Source organism: Carettochelys insculpta, chromosome 24 (assembly GCF_033958435.1).
Source record: "Carettochelys insculpta isolate YL-2023 chromosome 24, ASM3395843v1, whole genome shotgun sequence".
Classification (NCBI taxonomy): Eukaryota; Metazoa; Chordata; order Testudines; family Carettochelyidae; genus Carettochelys; species Carettochelys insculpta.
In genome coordinates this window covers 7,209,474-7,227,988 of record NC_134160.1, presented here as the reverse complement: position 1 = coordinate 7,227,988, position 18,515 = coordinate 7,209,474, and the positions used below count along the sequence as shown (strand labels likewise).

General features: G+C 48.3%; 1 protein-coding gene across 19 annotated transcripts in view; it reads right to left on the bottom strand.

The window, feature by feature from the left end:
* Positions 1–18,515, bottom strand: part of MACF1 (microtubule actin crosslinking factor 1) — a 317,553-nt gene that overhangs the window by 20,609 nt on the left and 278,429 nt on the right. For all 19 annotated transcript variants that reach the window (XM_074976442.1, XM_074976451.1, XM_074976458.1 and 16 more), the window contains 19 exons: positions 18,303–18,476; positions 18,049–18,204; positions 17,698–17,895; positions 16,680–16,808; positions 16,169–16,342; positions 15,147–15,302; positions 13,658–13,864; positions 13,411–13,530; positions 12,520–12,689; positions 11,375–11,534; positions 9,779–9,973; positions 7,822–7,950; positions 6,555–6,698; positions 5,966–6,154; positions 5,145–5,262; positions 3,869–4,032; positions 2,055–2,217; positions 1,217–1,371; positions 863–937 (listed from right to left, as the gene is read on the bottom strand). In XM_074976442.1, the coding sequence (XP_074832543.1) occupies positions 863–937; positions 1,217–1,371; positions 2,055–2,217; positions 3,869–4,032; positions 5,145–5,262; positions 5,966–6,154; positions 6,555–6,698; positions 7,822–7,950; positions 9,779–9,973; positions 11,375–11,534; positions 12,520–12,689; positions 13,411–13,530; positions 13,658–13,864; positions 15,147–15,302; positions 16,169–16,342; positions 16,680–16,808; positions 17,698–17,895; positions 18,049–18,204; positions 18,303–18,476 (2,976 nt within the window). The remainder of the gene's footprint in view (positions 1–862; positions 938–1,216; positions 1,372–2,054; positions 2,218–3,868; positions 4,033–5,144; positions 5,263–5,965; positions 6,155–6,554; positions 6,699–7,821; positions 7,951–9,778; positions 9,974–11,374; positions 11,535–12,519; positions 12,690–13,410; positions 13,531–13,657; positions 13,865–15,146; positions 15,303–16,168; positions 16,343–16,679; positions 16,809–17,697; positions 17,896–18,048; positions 18,205–18,302; positions 18,477–18,515) is intronic.

Genomic DNA, 18,515 nt, shown 5'->3' with positions numbered 1-18,515 from the left:
CTGTAGAGACAACATCTCCGACAGCAAGAGAGCTAAGCCTCTGAGTACACTGGCACATTTACGACTGTCTTGTCCTTGTGGTACCAGGCAGATCCAAGACTATATGGACCAGGAGAGCACGCTGACTCTTCCCTTGCCCGCGTCCCAAAAAGAGTCACAGGTAGAGAACATCATGGACATTTATAACCAGCTGTCCATATTTATCCCCTCCATTGTGCTCTCATGTCATGGGATAGAGAAACCAACCCCAGCCAGTAGGCCCATAAACTTATGACCAGTGTTCCCTCTAATATTTAACGTCCACAGGTGGAATAAATGTTATGTGCACCAAAGCATGTGTGGATATGCACCATGCATGGTGCCCCCTGTGGGTGGCCCTGGGTACTTGGCTAATCAGCTGGGTGGCACCTGAATCTCTCCTGGGGGCCACCATGCACTCAGTTTACAGTAACACTGGTTATGATGACAAGGAATCAGCATGCTTCATTAATGGCACACTGCTGCAGTTTCCCCAGAAACGCTCCCCTCCAGAGACTCTCAGGTCAACTTGGAGAATAAGGACCTAGTCTCTAAACCCTTCATGCTATTCCCTCACCACAGAGCCCAAGATAGGCGTACGTTTCAGATTCCTGAGTGCACATTATTAGTGCAATCTCGGGGCTTAACATCCCTGAAGGTAAGAGGCTAACAGAGGTAAAAATTCTGATTCAGTCCTTTGAAGAGTGAAGTTTCTGCAGAGTACAAAAAAAACAGGTTGCTATAAAAGAAGTAAAACTAAGACTTCTCCCTGGCGGGCTCACACCTGGCCTAGGAGTTGGGAAAATCTGTACTATTGTGGTAAATGTGGATTTCTTCCTCTTACCCGATACTTATTCTCTCCAATCTGCTCCACTTGAAACCTCTTTGCACACTTACACTGGGCCACCTGCCTTGTGACCTGTTGCAAATGAGAGAGACAGAGGTCAGGGAGGAAGAGATTTCGTCTCTTCTACTGGCTACATGGAATGCAGTATATTGTGCATAAAATACAGATTATAACTTTAAAATGTTTTACATTCCAAATATTCGAACACTGATCTCAGGTCAGTGCCACTGATTCTCTAGGTGCTCATCAAGGTTTTGCTTATTGGATACCTATTTTAGAAGCTGGCCCACTGAAAAACCAAAGCCCTATCTAATACCCACTCAAATACTACGCTCCTTAGACTCTCCGTACCTCATCCTCAATTTTGTCAGCATCTGTGGTTGGTCGGTAAGCATCTTTGTTCGGATGGAGAGCAGCCACAAACTCATAGTAGTCAATGTAGCCATCCCCATCCCTGTCAAAAATGTCAGCCACGGCAGTCATCTCTAACTTAGTGGTGGGGAATTCTGCACCAAAAAAGAAACACACACAACAGAGATGTATTACGGTCTGAGAACAGAAAACTCCTTGCATCTTCTCCTCTCAACAGCTGTGCAAAGGGCACGTACTCTATTGTCTTCCTCCCCCCAAACACATCCACCCACCCACATGCTTCCTTTCCAGGAGTCTACATCACAATAGCCAGAGGAAAGGAATCAGGCCATGTCATTACTTGAGTTTCAGAGTACAATACAGAGCCCGGGCCTCAAGCAACAACAGCTAACACGTGGGGCGAGACTGCCGGATGATTATTTCACAGCTGTCTTCCCCAGCAGAGGTGGGAACGACTGAACTTTCTCAGGGATGGGCTTATCTGGTTTTGCAAAGGCAAGGATGTAATACAGGTTAAAACAGTCACCCGGTGAAACAATTAAAATTATAGCAGTTAATTGAGGTTGCTCTGGTGGGCCAGGGCAGGCCATCCAGGGCTAGGTTCCAGCTGGCCAGTGCAGTGGGGACTGCTCTAGGCCACCCTGCCTGCAGTGGCTGCCAGATTCTGCTTACCCCCGCCGGGGCAAGGATCCATCTGGCCTGCAGCTGGGATTTGAACACCATCAGTTAGCTCGTAAGCATTCCAGTAAGCAGAACGCTTTCCGGCTAACCTTTTACTTCCCCAGTAGAACAACAGGATGAACAGATCAAGACTCACTGGATGCTAAGATTCCATCAATAAACTCTTGTCGGGTGATTTTTCCATCCTGATCCTTGTCGATACGCCGGAAGAAGTCCATCACCCGCGACTTCTTGTGATTCATCCAGCGCATGTATTTCTTTCTCCAGATGTCAAAATCAAAGTTTGCAAACTCCTTCAACTGAAAGACCAATGAGAGTCAATGGGAGCTGAAAGGACTGGCAGGAAACTTCCCCTGCTCTACAGAAGATCTTGATGAGCTAAGAGTTCAGCAACTCAGTCAAACTGGGGCTGACTTTGGGGGCAGTTACTTTCTGACGATTCCACACCTCTTCCAAGCAACTCTTAGAAAAAGGCGTAACTAGGCTACTCCTCTTAAAATCATAGCCACAGACACAGCTGCCATGACAGAACAGGAGACACGACGCATCTGACAGCTGCCATGTGGACTATGTGCACACAATCATACACACAGGAAAGAGTGAACTGTCTTCCATACTTTTAAACATACACATACACAAATATAACACAAACTTAAACACACAGTCACAAACAAAAGTAATATCTTTGCAGAGTTCTAAGAACAGAGTTCTCTCCCCAGACTTGCCCTGCAGATGATCCAGTTCCTTTATATTTGGAAACTCCAATTTCTTTCCCCCTTTGCACATCTGCTCTGTTATGCCTCGCTTTTTGCCTAAGCAACTGAAAACAGAGCTCCTGCTGTCTTTTTCCAGAAAGCACAGCAGCTTCTCCAAAACGGCCCACAATGTTACTCCATGGATAACTAATATGTAATTCTACAAAGTCAACCTGCCTACCCCCTTTCACCAATTTAATTCTTTATATACGGCTTCTCTGCAGATCTGGGCTGCAAGACTCAAATTATGCTTCCAAGTCCAGTTCTCTGGAACTGCAGTGTCAAGCCAATGACTGAGACTAGTTTAAATCACAGTTCAATTAGTGAAGCTGTGGGGTAGTACATTGAGGACTGATTTTCAGCTAAGAGCTCAGAGTGACTCAAAGCAACAAAGTTTTAGTGCTTTTAAAAAAGCTCCAAAGGAACAAAGAAAAACGTTAATACGGATAAACTGAACTGACCTACAGAAAAAGTAACAAAAAACAAAAGCACTCACTTCTGGGCATAGCTGCTTTGTTAAGCATAAACAAAAACAAAAATTATATTAGAGGTTTTGAAAAAAATATACATGCATAGTAGCACTGTATTTTTAGACTATTATTTATTCCAACCAGGCCTGACTTTCATTAGCAACAGAAGTACAGGTTGAACCTCTCTAGTTTGGCACCCTTGGGACCAGACCAGTGCTGAACCAGAAAATTTGCCAGATGATGGGAGGTCAATATTGTCTAGCAGCATTACCAACATTTGCACTGATACTGGAGCACTTAGAAGATATTTAGAGGTAAATTAGAGGGACATAATAGCACAGAATATTGAGCGCCAGAACCGGTGACTACAAACAAATTTTGTGGGACCACAGGAAACTTGGTTACACCCATGTTAAGTGATCGTCCGGCTAACCGAAATCAGGCCGGATTATGGACGTTGCTGGATGAGGGAGTGCCGGACTAGAAAGGTTCAACCTGTACTAACTTTAATAGCACAACCAGTCTGGTTACCCAGCAGTTACTATGGAATATGGCTTGCACCTGCACTCTTGTAGCATGGGTTTTTCTTGCTGGCAGTCCAGTCCCATGACATGCGCAATGTAGGAGGCGCTAAGGGAAGGTGCTGTGCCCTTCTCTCTCAAGGACACAGCAAATATTTTTTCCACCGTAAGCTGCCTCTAGTGTAACAGCATAATGGTCATTACCTCCTCTAGCCTATCAAGAGTGTCGTTGAGCTTCCGCTGGCGTTCCAGCGCCAGCAGCCACACCTGCTGCCAGCGTGCAGAGAGCTGGTTAATTCGGGGGTTCTTCGTTTCTGACTGGGAGAGCACTGGCACGGGAGGAGGGGCAGTCTGACTCAAGGACTTCCCTAGAGAAAGAAAAATACGCCAAATGGGATATTCCAGGTTGTGTGGTTTGGATGAGCCAAGAAAAGAAAGAAAGAAAGAAAAAAAGACAATAGCTTCATTGGTTTGTTTAAATAGAAAATCACTCAGTGGCTTTCCCATCAGGAGAGCTGGAAGCTTTTAAAAAAAGACAAGGGGAGATCGAGTACTGTTCAGCAAAACAGTACTGGTGGTATTGCAGTTTGACAGACACCATTTGTCTGCAACCCCCACCTCTGCACCGCCTGGGTCCCTTTTCCTGTTGATTTCATCTTCCTCAACTAGCTCTCACAGAGCTTTCTGCTGCAAGAATCAGAGTGGAGGGGCTCGTCGGGCTAGAGCAACTAGAATCAGAACTGGAACAATGAAATACAATGCAAACATTTCAGTGCCCTTAGATAGTAGCCTGCAACTTCCTGAAGGGGGGCTCTAAAAGAGGACAGAGAGAGGCTGTTCTCAGTGGTGTCCAGAACAAGGATCAATGGTCTCAACCTCTCTAGTGGGAGGTGTAGGCTGGATATCAGGAAAAGCTATTTCATTAGGAGGGTGGTGAAGCAGTGAAATGCATTACCAAGAGACTCACGCATCTGACGAAGTGGGTCTTTGCCCACAAAAGTTTATGCTCCAAAATACCTGTTAGTCTATAAGGTGCCACAGGACTTCTTGTTGATTACCAAGAGAAGTGGTGGAAACTCCATCCTTGGAGGTTTTTAAGTCCTGGCTTGATAAAGTCCTAGTTGGGATGATTTAGTGGGGGTTGGTCCTGCTTTGGGCAGGGGGCTGGACTTGATGACCTCCTGAGGTCCCTTCCAGCCCTAGGATTCAATGATTCTATAAACAAAAGCCAGGAGGCTTTGGATGGCAGACAGGCAAAGAAGAATAAAGCTCTTGGCATATGACAGCCACCACTGCAAATGCCACCTCATTTTTCCCTCCTCACCCCCTGGCAATTCCCATACAGTTCCAAGTGGTTGGCAAAACAGGCTGTTATTTCTCACTGAGAACGAAAGCAAGACTAGTGAGTTTCCTGTGTGTTCCCCCCATCTCGGAATTCACTCCCGTAGAGGATGTACATAGCAATAAGCTGCAAACTTACTGTTGGCACGGGATTTCTCAATGAAAGGTCCATGTGCTGGTTCGGTGGCTTTCCTCTTGTACGTCTTGGTGACCCGGTCCACGTCTGGCTGTTTTCGTGTCATCTCCTCCATAAAGGACTGTTAAAGGCAAAAGGGAGAGGAGAATTGTAACATTCATCGTCTCAACTTGAGACAGCTGTTGTGTGGGATTCCCGTGGAGAAAATCCAAGCCGGTAGCAGATACAAGAGTACATATCTATGAATATGAGCGCTGTGGCTTTGCAGTAAAGCTATTCATCAGCAGTGGCTTTGATTTCCAGCCCTGATCAGCGAGGCCAACAGCCACCATAGGCCCAGGGCAAGGTGGGAGCGGGGCCCGGCTCCACACCGCAGCAGGAGTGGAACCAAGAGCAGAAGTGGCAGGTCCTAGGGCAGTCAGCACTTAGTGGCGGCTCAGACCAAGGAGCTGGGGACCCCTCTTCCTGCAGCTGTACAGGGCAGCGGCACTTGAAAGCGGCCTGTAGCTTCAGCTGCCCCTGCTGTCAACGTAGCAGCAGCAGCAGCTGGAACTCCAAGCCCCTTTGAAATGCTGGGCCCTGGAGCAGCTGCGCCCTGCACTCGGTGGGCCTGGCCCTGATGTTTTGCTCCCAAGGCTGAGCAAAACAAAGTTCCTGGTTTTGTTTAAAAGTGGCAGGTCCGGCTGTGATAAGATTGCCATGGCTGATACCTGCTAAGTTCCTGTCTGCCCTGCTGCTGGCCTGGGAGTCTGCCAGTGAGCAGGAAGGCTGCCCTTTTGTGACAGCCACCTCTCTGGGAAAGAGGCTGGATTATTTCACGTTACCTGGTGCTCTGAGATGAGGGCTTTGACCTGATCGATATTTTGTGGCATCGGTTCTTGGTCCCGCTGGACCAGTGTGGCCTCGGCCCACTGAATCCATGCTAAGAGTTCCTCCAAGAGCTCGGCATTGGCCACCAATTCGGACAGCGCCGTCTCAAGCCGCTGCTGGTGCTGCTTTGCCCAGGTCAGAACCTGAAGGAAACAGCAACGAGAACGGACGTCAGCGTGAAAAACAGAGGTGTTTACTCTGTCACGCTCTCCCTGGCAGAGAAGGAAACCCATAACCAGAAGCAAAACAAGGCAGCTATCACTCCTGCTGGCTCACCAGCTGATGAATCCTGACTTGTGAGAACTGATGCCAGCGGACAGGACCAGGACATCAATAATTCAGGGGAAGAACCTGGTTTAGAACATACTTCTGCTGCTGCTTCATAGGTTCTGAGGCCAGAAGGCTCCACTGTGATCACCCTGTCTGTCCGCCGCGTGTCAGAGAACTTTCCCACAAAGGAACGTCCAAAAGAAGAGACTAACTGCTGATTTTATTACTGACCCCATGTCTGGCAGTGATGAGGAAGGGTCTCCTGTGGCTCACCTCCTCAAACCTGGCTCGGATGATGGTGATCCAGTGTTTAATGGTGGTGATGCAGTCCGGGTGGCACGCAGCCAGGATAACTTCTCCCATCCCCACTGCTGCGTTCACATCCACTCTCTTCTCCTCCACCTTCTTCATGAACTCCTAAACAGCAGGCGTCCGGAGAAACAACAATGGCTGTCACACAAACAGAGACCACCCAGTCCTGCTAACCCAACCCTTAACATTCCCCATTTATACGCAAAACAAAGTGACTTGGGAGTTTTAGATTAAAGTTATTTTCATTCCAGGTTTATAGAGCACGTGTAATTCCCCACTCCCCACCAGTGCCTCATATCACAACTTCAGTCCAGCTCAGACTACAGATATTTAACAATACCCAAATTGCTCATCTGGAAAACCTCTTACCCAAAAATAACAAGAAGTCCTGTGGCACCTTATATATTTTGGAGCATAAGCTTTCGTGGGCAAAGACCCACTTCATCAGATGTGTCTGTGTGGGCCTTTGCCCGTGAAAGCTTATGCTCCAAAAAATCTGTGTGTCTATAAGGTGCCACAGGACTTCTGGTTGTTTTTGTGGATACAGACTAACACGGCAGCCCCTCTGATACTCTTACCCAAGTGCCTCGCTACTGCTGCTGTTGAGAAGTTAGTTACCGCCCTTGGCTCCTGACACACATCTTTTCATTAAGGGCTGCTCTGGGTATGTCTACACTGCAGTGCAAGCCCAAGGTTCAGAAACAGGGTGAAGCTTAACCCCCACTCTGGCTTCACTCAAACAGTGCTAACTCAGAGCTGGAACCCAGGGCCCACTGGGGGTGGAGAGTCCAACGAGCTGGAGTCACGTGGGGACGCAAGTTTCAAGCCCTATTGCTTTGCAACTCAGATGAAGCCCACCCGGGACTCCTGCTCTGAGTGTTTGCTAGAGGTCTCCCACAACCCCATGGATTGACTTTCTTTGTCCTCTGGCGAGTCAAGTCTTCCAGCACTGCATCACAAACACAGGGCTAGGGCAGCCATGGGTTGGGAGTGTGCTGGGGATACGGGGGCGGCGGGTTGGATTCGGGCCTGCATAATGTTGGAGCCCCAGGAAAAGAAAAACCGAATTCAAAGATCCCCCAACATGGGGTTACAAATATAGACTCTCCAGCCCTGGGTTAATAAAAGCAGCTCTGCTAACTTTACATGCTACCACCCTACTCTAACACGGCAGTGCAAACCGACTGGCTGAATCCACATTTCTGCCCGTTCCCGAGTGACTCATTACCTTGTGTATGTCAATGAGCAACTGCAAGGCTTCAGCATCATCAGGCAGAGCTCCCCTGAAGCGGAGGGTCTGTTCTGCCTCGGACAACCATTCCAATAGCATGTGCACCGCCGTCCGGAATTCCTCAGCCTGAAAAGACACCACGACAAAGAGGCAACGAGTGACACTTACCGCAAGGCTGAGTACCCTAGAATCTTTATACAGCACTGACTTTCCACCCACCATTCTAGCAGCAAGGTACAGCAGTGTCTCTAACAGGAACAGAGGACGTAAAAGAACAGTCTTTGCCCTCTGTGTTCGTACAGCGCCTAGCACACGGAGATCCTGCTGCATGCCAGGGGTTTGAAGGTGCTGCAGTGACACGTATAAACGAAACAACTGGAGGTGGCCAGGCTATCTGTTCCCTCCCTTTGCATGAGCTGCAACGAAAAAGTGAACTAACTCCCTTTCAAACAGTGTGGGTGCCTGTAACTCACATTGTTACCTTTGGTAGTTTATTCCATATATTAACTGCACTTGTATATCACGTGGAGCCAACCGCCTCACTGGGTCCTTGGGCAAAATGGGGGTGGGGACATGGCTCCACACTGCAGGAGGAGGTGGGGCCTCTGGCAGAAGGGGTGGAGTCAGGGGGCAGCCAGCTGTCACGGCTCTGGAGGGATTTAAAGGGCCCAGGGCAGTTAACTCCTTTGCACCCCTTACTCCAGTCGCTGAGTGTGTCTGTATCAAACTACCACTTCAGCATCTTTTTATCCTTCCCAGGCTTCAGGTTAGTCCATCTTCTCATACTGTTCATATAGCTCTGAATAATTGCTGATCACCATTCGCTTCTGACCTGCCCACACTGGGTATCAACACAGCCCTTGATTCAGCTTTCCGAACAAGGCTTACGTCTTTCTTCTTCTTCTGAGTAACTGAGACTTTCAGAGCAGCTATCCCTTTCTGATGGTTATCAGCAGAGATGGAAAAAAGTGCCCCAAGAGTTACTGGAGTAAAAGGGTACTCTAGGTACCTGAGCACTACAAAGATGTGATGTATGTGTGCACATGCGCTCGTATACTTTTACTCAAGTAGTTTTCCAAAGGGACTCAGGGAACTTATACTTAAGTACGTACCCCCTCCTCCCGAAAAGCAGCTGTACTTTTACTCAAGTAACTTTCTGGGTACCCTGTCCAGCTTTGCTAAAAGACAAACACTGGAAGTTGAGATTCTTATGAGTCGTACTCACTCAGTCAGGTGAGCCTATGACACTGACCCTAGAAATTAATTTACCCTCAATGTTCCCTGTGTCGTAGGGATGAAACATCCTAATTTTATAAAAGCAGAACAGCGCCACAGAGATTAAATGATTTGCCACAGGTCACGCAGGGGCTCTGTGACAGAGATGGGAAATGTATCTAGATCTCCTGAATCTTTGTCCAGGATTGTCACCACTTGTGGGACAGAGACAGACAGTATCCCATAACATTCTCCCCTCCACCCCAGGCTTGTACAGACCTCCAGAACACAAATCTCTGGCTGAGGGTCAGCAACCTTTCCGAGGTGGAGTGCTGAAATGTGACCTTTTGACCTCTATGTATGGTCTGAGGGCCGGTGATACTTCTTAAAGTCACTACCAGTCCTACTTACAACAGCTTCATTAATAAATAAATGAAGATGCACAGTTTTACCATTTAGGTGCTGGCTGGTAGCATTACCTGGCCTTTTGTTAATCCACAGGTGGCCTGGCTTTGAGCAAGCTCCAGGCCGCATGCGGGGCAGGAGGGTGGAGCTGAGCTCCTGCCTTGCATGCTGCTGAAAAACAACTTGTGTACGTACTGCCCTTGGCACGCATGCCAAAAGTTGTTGATCCCTGGATTAAGGTCTCACCAAGACTCACCCTTCAATTCGTACAGGTTCCGAGCCACACAGAAAACCCCGAAAGCAAACATGAATTTGGAAGCCTCTTCCCGCTTACCTGCTTCAAGGCCTGCTCCAGCCGGGTTTGTTTGGACACGGACAGCTTACACACCGTGTCCCAGCGATTGCTCAGCTCCTGTAGCTGCACTTTAACCCAGGTCGTGTCATCTCGGCTGTTCTCGAGGAGCTCCCGGCCTGAGCGTTTGAGCACCTGCACGGTGCCTGTGCGCTTCCCCAGTTCCTTCTGGAAAACCTAACCCAGGAGAGGAAAAAGATGAAGCCAGAGTCTCTGTGCTGAGGGTTTTAGTTCTGTTGTTGCTGGAAGCATTCCGCAATCCCAGGGACTGACTGTCTTAGTGCAGCACGGACTTGAAGGGTTTCACATCTGACAGTACGGGGGGATATAAAGTTGAACAGGTGGTTTGCTTTCTTCCTCCAAATCCCACTTCACATGCTTACAGCACATCATAGAACTGGAAGGGAACTGTAGAGGTCTTCAAGTCCAAGCCCTGCACTCACAGCAGGACCCATCGCTATCCCTGACAGACTTTTTTTAAATCTAACTTGCCCCAGACTCTTGAAAGGCCCCCTCAGGGACTGAACTCACAAGCCTGGGTTTGCAAGGATAATGCTCCAACCACTGAGCTATTCCTCTCCCTTGGTTTGGGCGTGCAGAATTGGTTGTAAGCAGATTACAGAGGCACACAACCTCCTGTGACCCACTGAGGAGCGTAAGTGACAGATCCACTCTCAGGCAGGTTTCACACCCTCTACTAGGTTAAACTACGATGCAGGTGGCCAGGAAAGCCGACAGCTGCACTGGGCACCTGGGCAAGGGGGAGGGGCAGCGCAGTGCTCCCAGAAGGGGTGGGGCCAGGATAGTCAGCCCCCAGTGCCATCCAGAACATGGCTCCCGCCCCAGCTCTTAGAGCCGCCTGGAGTTCGCCATGCAGTGCGCCAGGAGCCATTTAACAGCAGCGGTGGTGTCTGCATCTGTAGGTCCTTTAGAACCGAAGGGCCCTGGGGCACTTTCCCCTTTGTCTCCCCTCACCCTCCATCGGCGGGCCTGCACACAGTACATCATACGAAAGTGGAGACATCTGCGCTTGTTTTTTGAGGAGCGGATGAGAATGTTTGCCTGAGTACCAAAGCTTCCCTCTGCTCTTTGGGAGAGCAACCTGGGAATCTTTAACTCTTTGTGGGGAGCCGTCCGAGAGTGGCAGAAGGAATCATGCTTCCATCTTTTCCCTGTGTTTAATAGACAGCACCATTCACTCCCACACAGTCATTGTTTGGAACCTCTGACGTGGCCCAGAGGTGAAAGCACTCACATCTGAGACCTCCTGCTGAATGCTGCCCAAGTGGAGCTGACAGAAGGACAGAAACTTAATCCTCTCTCCCTTGCTCCAAAAACACAGATCTCTGTCTGATAAAATTCGAGACAGAACAGAGCAAAACAGAAGGTTCTGGTTACAATTCCAAAAAAGTGAAATCCTCTTTCAAATCGGTCGCCCAGAAATCGAAGCCGCACAGCCGGGTATGCAATTCTACATCTTGCTGAGATGCTAGAAAGCTGACACTTCCATTATGCGGGTGGTTGGGGAACTAAATTACTGTCGCCTTCCAAAGGGCAGCTGGTAAACCCCACTCTTACCTTATGAGCATCCATCAAGTTCATGACCAAATCCAGATCACCATGGACTGGTTGGTCTTCGGCCAACTGGGGTTCCACCTTGTACAGCCAGTCCACCAAGGCCTGCAGTGCATCCATGAACTGGCCAGAGAAAAGCAGGGCTTCTTCCAGCTTGTGTTGCCTGCAAAGACCATCAAAGGACATTGATACCAACTTTCCCTCTGGAGTATCAATGCTGCTTGCAGTGGTATCAGGGAGTTTTTCTGTAGCTGCCCAGCCTTCTGATGAGATCATCATCACGACAAACCCCCAAAAGTCTTAGCCTTCGTGCATATCACGTGCTACCTGAATCAGTCTCCTTATGGTGCTCTCGCTGGCCATTCAGTTTTGATGTCACACTTGGGTACCACCTTGCTCTGTGACCTACACTCATATCCTTGTAACAACAGCTGTTCTGGGTCAGACTGAAGGTCCATCTAGCCCAGTACCCTGTTTTCCAGCAGGGGCTAACCCCAGGTGTCCCACAGGGAGTGAACAGAACAGGCAGTCCTTGAGTGATCCCTCCCCGTCATCCATTGTCAGCCTCTGACAAACAGAGGCTAGGGGACACAATCGCTACCCATCCTGGCGACTGATGGACCTTTCCTCCGTGAGAACAACAAGAAGTCTTGTGGCACCTTATAGACCAACAGATATTTTGGAGCATAAGCTTTTGTGGGCAAAGACCCGCTTCGTCAGATGCATCTGACGAAGCGGGTCTTTGCCCACAAAAGCTTATGCTCCAAAATATCCGTTGGTCTATAAGGTGCCACAAGACTTCCTGCTGTTCTCAAAGCTACAGACTAACACGGCCACCTCTCTGATACCTATCCTCCATGAATTTATCTAGTTCTTTTTTGAACCATGTTAAAGCCCAGGTCTTCATAAAATCCTCTGGCAAGGAGTTCCACAGGTTGACCGTGTGCTGCATGAAGAAACTGGTTGTTTTAAACCTGTTGCCTATCAATTTCATTTGGTGACCCCTAGTTCTCACGTTATTGGAACAAGTAATAACTTTTGCTCAGGAGTGAGTTTACAGGGTGTGATATAAATGAAGTTCCAGAAGGCCACCTCCTCTCTGATCCTTTGCTGTTGCAACAGTATTTTGGAACAAATGTTGCTCTCACCTTTCCACGGATTTGCCGCAGACTGTGTCCCACTTGTCCCGGACTTCTCCCAGCAGGTTGTCCAGTTTCTGAGTGTCATCTGGCAACACAGCTTTTTCTTTGAGGGCTCTGCCAGTTCGGATCGTGGTGTCATAAACCGGCTGTTTCCCACCGAGGGTCTTTTGGAACTCCTGAGTTTTACAGCCAGAGAAGGGCACGAAGGAAGTGTCATTAGGACGCACAAAACGCTCGTGAGCGAATAGCTTTGTGGAAGAAATGCCGCTCACGCACAACTTGGTAACTATGCAAGTTGTACCTCCCTCGTCTGGCACCCTTGGGAACTGAGTGGTCCTGAACAAGGGGATCTGCCGGATCAGGAGAGGGGTGGGTGAGCAGCCACGCACCAGCCTGATGGTCGGACTACCCTCCTGTCTGTTGCCTGCTCTCTGCCCTCAGGCTGCCTGCGGGGCTCCACTCTGGCTCCTTGCTACTGGGCTGTCAGCCAGGGCGGCCCACGGGACCCCCAGTAGTGGGGCTGCCAGCAGGGTCTGTGCTCCCATTGGCTCCCGGCTGTGGGACTCCCTGGCCCCTCCCCGGCTGGGCTCCCCACAGTGGGGATTGGACCTGGTTCCACACCCCAGGGCCGCCCCCGGGATCCTCCCAGAGCAGGCTGCCAGCTGGGTCCTTTCAGACCAGAGATGTTGCTGGACAAGAATTGCAACCTTAACTACTGTAACGTTAAACTAAGGTGTGGAACAGAGCACTCCTCTTACTGATCATCCCTCCCTTCTCTGATTTTAGGGAAGTGACTGTGCTGCACTGCTTTCACTGAGAGCAGGTTTCCCTTCCCTTCCAGCTCCCCCCCCCACACCAGGGCACTGATCGCCGCTGGAATGACAGCAAACTCCCTACCTTGTGCTTGGAGAGCTGCAGTTTGATTTTGTCTGGATCATTGGAAATCTCCAGCTCAGAGTCCAGGTGATTCTCTGCATCTTCCAGCCAATCAACCAGCTTTTTCCAGGCTTCATGGAACTGAAATGAGCGACAGCCATTAGAACTCGGTGCTCGTACCCTCCAGACCTTCTGAAGGCTTGAGGGACTTAGGATCTGAAAGCTACAGGATAAGCAATATCGCTGGGTCCATTTTCACAGCTCTCACCTGTTTCGCCCGCTTCCTTGAGTCATCAAGAGCTCGGCCTCTGTCCACGGAACGCTGGACCACTTTCTCCCAACGGGACTGGACGCTGACCAGCAGGTTCTTTATCAAAACCACATCCTGCTTTTGACTGAGGAATTTCAGCTGGTTCCCCGTTTGATCCAGCTCAATGATCTGGTCCCGGTGCGCATTGACTTCATTTGCAAAAACCTGGCGGAACGAAGATTTACTCTCATTTAAAACAAAAAGCCTGGAAATATCTCCAAGCTTCTTCCGTAGCCAGAAAACACCGAGCGTGGTGAACGGCACAGAAAACAGAATAATAGAGTCAAGGTTGCGCCCCACTTGGAGCGCAGAATGTGAGGGCCTGCAAGGGATCTTAAAAATACCTTATCTCTATAGGCTTCTACTTAAAAGCTGCCCAAGGTCACAGATTCCCTAATCCTGGGAGGTAGCTGCCGCCACCCAAGAGAGAAAATTTTCCTTTAAAACCTGGGAAGACACGCTTGAGATGTCTTTCTGTGGGGTAAACTCCCCAAACTCTTAGCCCTCCCTAAGGTGAGGGCTTGAAACAATCTGATAGCTGACCTTTCAGTCTTTGGCATTATACACAGACACTTCCCTAGGAGACAGGAATTAAATCATTGCCTTAAAGAAAAACTGATTTATTAATCAAACAAAAAATAAAGTATACCAAGAAAGTGACAAAAAAATACTTGGTTGTTAGGTGTTACAAAGTAAATAAAAAAAAAGGTTAACACAGAGAATTTCTTCCTTGGGATTCAGTTTTGAAGTTACACTGTCGGGGTCGGGGGGGGCATGGTTGGGGGTGGTTAATCAGCCAGCCTGAGAAGTCTCACACCAAACCCAAAATAACCCGATTGCATCTGACTAAATGTTTTCTTTCTGCTTACACATCTGTATGCCCAGGTGTGTTGTGGCCTGGATATTTATTGGATTCATTAAGTCTGCTCAGGATTAAACATCTTTGTCTTTCTGCTCTGGCCAGACAAAAGAAAAGGCTCCTTCAGCAGGTAAATGCTTCAATTTAAACAATCCTCTCTCTTCCCATTGGCTCACCTGGCTGCTTGCCAACAGGGAATCCACCCTCTCTGGGCTTAACCCTTTACAGGCAAAACAAAGCCGCAGAAATGTAGCACTTCAAAGACTAACAAAACGATTTATTCGGTGATGAGTTTTCATGGGACAGACCCACTTCTGGGTCTGTTCCACGAAAGCTCATCACTGAATAATTCATTTTGCTAGTCTTTAAAGTGCTACATTCCTGCTGCTTTGTTATGCTGGAGTACAGACTAACGCGGCTATCTTACTGTTACCTTTATAGGCATTCATTCATTCATGACAAAGAGCCTGGAAATATCCCAAAGCTTCTTCCATAACCAGAAAGCACCAAGCATGGTGAACAACAAAGATTGCTTTGTAAAACAGAATAAGCATGTTAGACAAAATGGCAGCACCCCCGCCAGGTTACCTTGTGTTCGTCTATCTGAGACAGCACCGTGGTTAGGATAAGGCTCGGTGGAAGTGCAATGTTTAAACTCTGCTCGGCCAGGGTCAGCCAGTTAATGAAGTCCTGCAGGGAATTCTGGAACTCCGTAGCCATGTTGAGAGCTTCTTCCAGCTTTGACTGAATTTTAATAAGGGCGGGAGAAACACAAAGAAAGCACCAAGTTCACAATCTGAGGCTTGGCAGACAAAGACACATGTCGCACACTGGATGAAATGAACTCTCAAACGGAAAGTCATCTGTTCACAAAGAACACGACCTGTTTCCCAGGAAGGGAAGATTTCAGAGAAGGTGGCTATTGCAGAATCAGTTCTGAAACAAATGGACAGGAATGAAAGCAGAGAGAGCTCAGTAATCAACACACACGGGGCTGTGCCCCAGTCCAGAGCTTCCTGGGAAACAGGCTTCATGAGAGAAGCTGTTCTGTGGAAAGAAGATGACACTGCAGCGGTGACGGCTAAAGAACCAGCAATTCAGCCTGTCTCTCTCATTTTAGGTGAGAACTCATTGCTGAGCAAATTACTTGTGCAAGGGAGTTAGATCAGCAGAGAATTTGGCCCGGTGTCTCTTAAAAAGAAGCAACGTATATATTTGTTCCTCAGAACTGGACAGCGCTCTTATGTTCTTTTATTTCTCATTTAACAGCCTCTCCGTTTCGTTTACTCACGTTTAATTTGACTTTCATTTCCTCTCTATGATCTACCCTGTTTTGGTAACTAGCCATACAGTTAGCACTCAGATTTCAGACATCATGGATAAACCCCTATGACCAAAGGACTGCTATGTACGTATAATCAGGAGAGAAATTATCCAAATGAACTGATCAAAAAGCACTAATCTTGGTCGTTGGACGCACACTGCTGATTCTGCTTATGGCAAGAAACCGGCATTCTGGAGACAGCACTACCACAGCAGGAAACTTCCTTTCCCTTTCAGACAATCTCTTCCACAGTAAACAAGGATCATATTTTTGCTCAAAGCATTACCTTCCTCTCCTCCATTTTGGTTCTGACCAAGGTCCATTTCTGCTCCAGCAGCGCTATGCTCTGCTCTGTCTTGGACCCAGAGCCAGAGTTGTCACGGCTGAGTAGGATCAACCGCCCCTTAGCCAACAGCTGACTGTAGACCTCTTCCTTGGCTTTGAGTCCGGCATACAGCTCCTGCAGCAAAGCACCATTGAAGGATGAGAGACAGAGACACTGTATCAGAGATTTGCACGTCGCTGGAAGTTCACGGAGACAATGGGGTTAGGACAGACAGTAAACTGGCAGCGATAACAGTGATCATAATGCTATTAACAGTGGGAAAGTCCATCCACAGCCCTCAGCTGCAAAGCTAATACTGTCTGTTCTATACTGTTCTGCACCCCTGCAGAGAAAAGGGACAAAAGAAACACTTGTCTCTTTCCTATTAGACTACACCACGTGGCCCAGACATGTTTCCACACTGACTGTTTGGAGGGAAGTCAGTTCAATTAGAGGCGTTTTAAATCTTTACCATGTGGGCACTGAGCTGTTCCCGGGCAGTTTCTGGCAAACCTCCTGTGGGTTTCGATGCAGACAGTTGGCTCTCCATTCTCGTTAGCCAGAGGAGGAAGTCTTCAATTTCCCCATGGAAACCCTGGGCCTGTTAAGGAACACAAAATTGGCCCTGGATCAGGTGACAAGCAGCAGCTTTCAGGTTTAGCACTGGGGTTCCTGATGTGCACATGAGGAGGCAGAAGAGAGTTTTACAAAGATATTTAAAAGAAGGTGTATTTTGTAATTATTAAAAAACAACAATACAACCATTTCAGCAAGTTCACACACACAGGTGGTTTCTCAAAGAGGAAAAGGTTCTTCTTCCTAAAAAGCAGGACTTCCCCTCGGAACAAACACCTCTTTGGTTTGCAAAGCAGCATTAACTTGCTTTGACAAGCTGCTTGTGCCTCCCATCGGTGGTCTTGTCTTCACAGCTGAGAAAGGTGTACTGCTCACCAGAGTTGGGTAACTAACACGTGAAAATGACGCGAACTCCTGTAGCACCTTAGACACTACCAGATTTTTTTGGAGCATAAGCTTTTGTGGGCAAAGGCCTAGGTCTGACGACGTGGGTCTTTGCCCATGAAAGCTTATGCTCCAAAAAATCTGGCAGTCTTTTAGGTGCCACAGGAGTTCTTGTTGTTTTTGTGGCTACAGAACAACATGGCTCCCCCTCTGATACCTAACGTGTGAGTTATTCTGAAGTAAAATGACAAGGTAGACGAGGTATTTATAGCTCTTTTATGGGGTAAATGTGGCAAGCTTAATCGCAGATGGTGGCACCGTGCTGTCCTCGATGCCCTGTTATCTCAGGACAGCTCCCATGAGTTACTTACACTGAGGGAGCAACACCTTTTGTAGAAGCAAAGACAAAATGGTGCATCACTTCTTCTCCCCTCCAGCATGGAAAGAGGGGCGCCAAGCCAACACGGACACCCACTGAAGATCTCTGCTGCAAGCAGACACGTTTCTGTCTGTGGAACAAGCCCACCAACCTGCTGAAGTGTTGACTGCAGCTGCTGCTCCCTCTCCTCTGTTTTCTGCAGGACAGACTCCCAGCATGAATTCAAATTCTCCAGCCGGGTCCGCAGGCTGCTGGCATCATCTCCTGCACTGGATTCCAAGAGCTCATTGCCAGCTTTATTTACAGTCTCCACAGTTGCTTGGTGAGCCAACACATCGTTCTTCAGCACCTGCATGGGGTGGATCGGGTAACATTGGACACTTGCCTCTCAACTGTTCTGTTAACTTCACAGCTATCCAAAGGCAATAAATCAGTCCCAATAACTTCCCATGATCCACCATTCCCTTGAGGCCAGAAAAGAGGCAGAATACAGAGTACATACATGATGTTTTGCAAGTTCGACTTCGATGACCTTTGGGTCCCCATTGATTGGTCTTTGGGCATCTAATAACTCTTCTGTATGGGTCAGCCAGGCCATCAATTCTGCTAGTGCATGTTGGAACTGACCCAGCGCCAGCAGAGCAGCTTCCAACTTGTGCTGTTCAAAGATAGCCAAGAAAACATTATTCAGGACAATTCACGACAATTATGGGTTTAACTTCAGCCCTGGGTTTTGAGAGCCCTCCTTCACCCTACCTGTCTGTGAGCTATCTTCTCGCCCAGGTTCTCCCAGAGGTGTTTCAGCTCTGTCAGTGGCTCCCTGATGATGTCTCGGTCTGTCTCATCAGTTGCTTTTTTCAGCATCAGTTCGCCTTGGTGATTAAGCTTCTCCATTTCTATCTGCTGCTGGTAAACCTCCATCTTAAACTCCTGGCAAAACATGGAGAAAACAACAAGCTGCAAAACTCG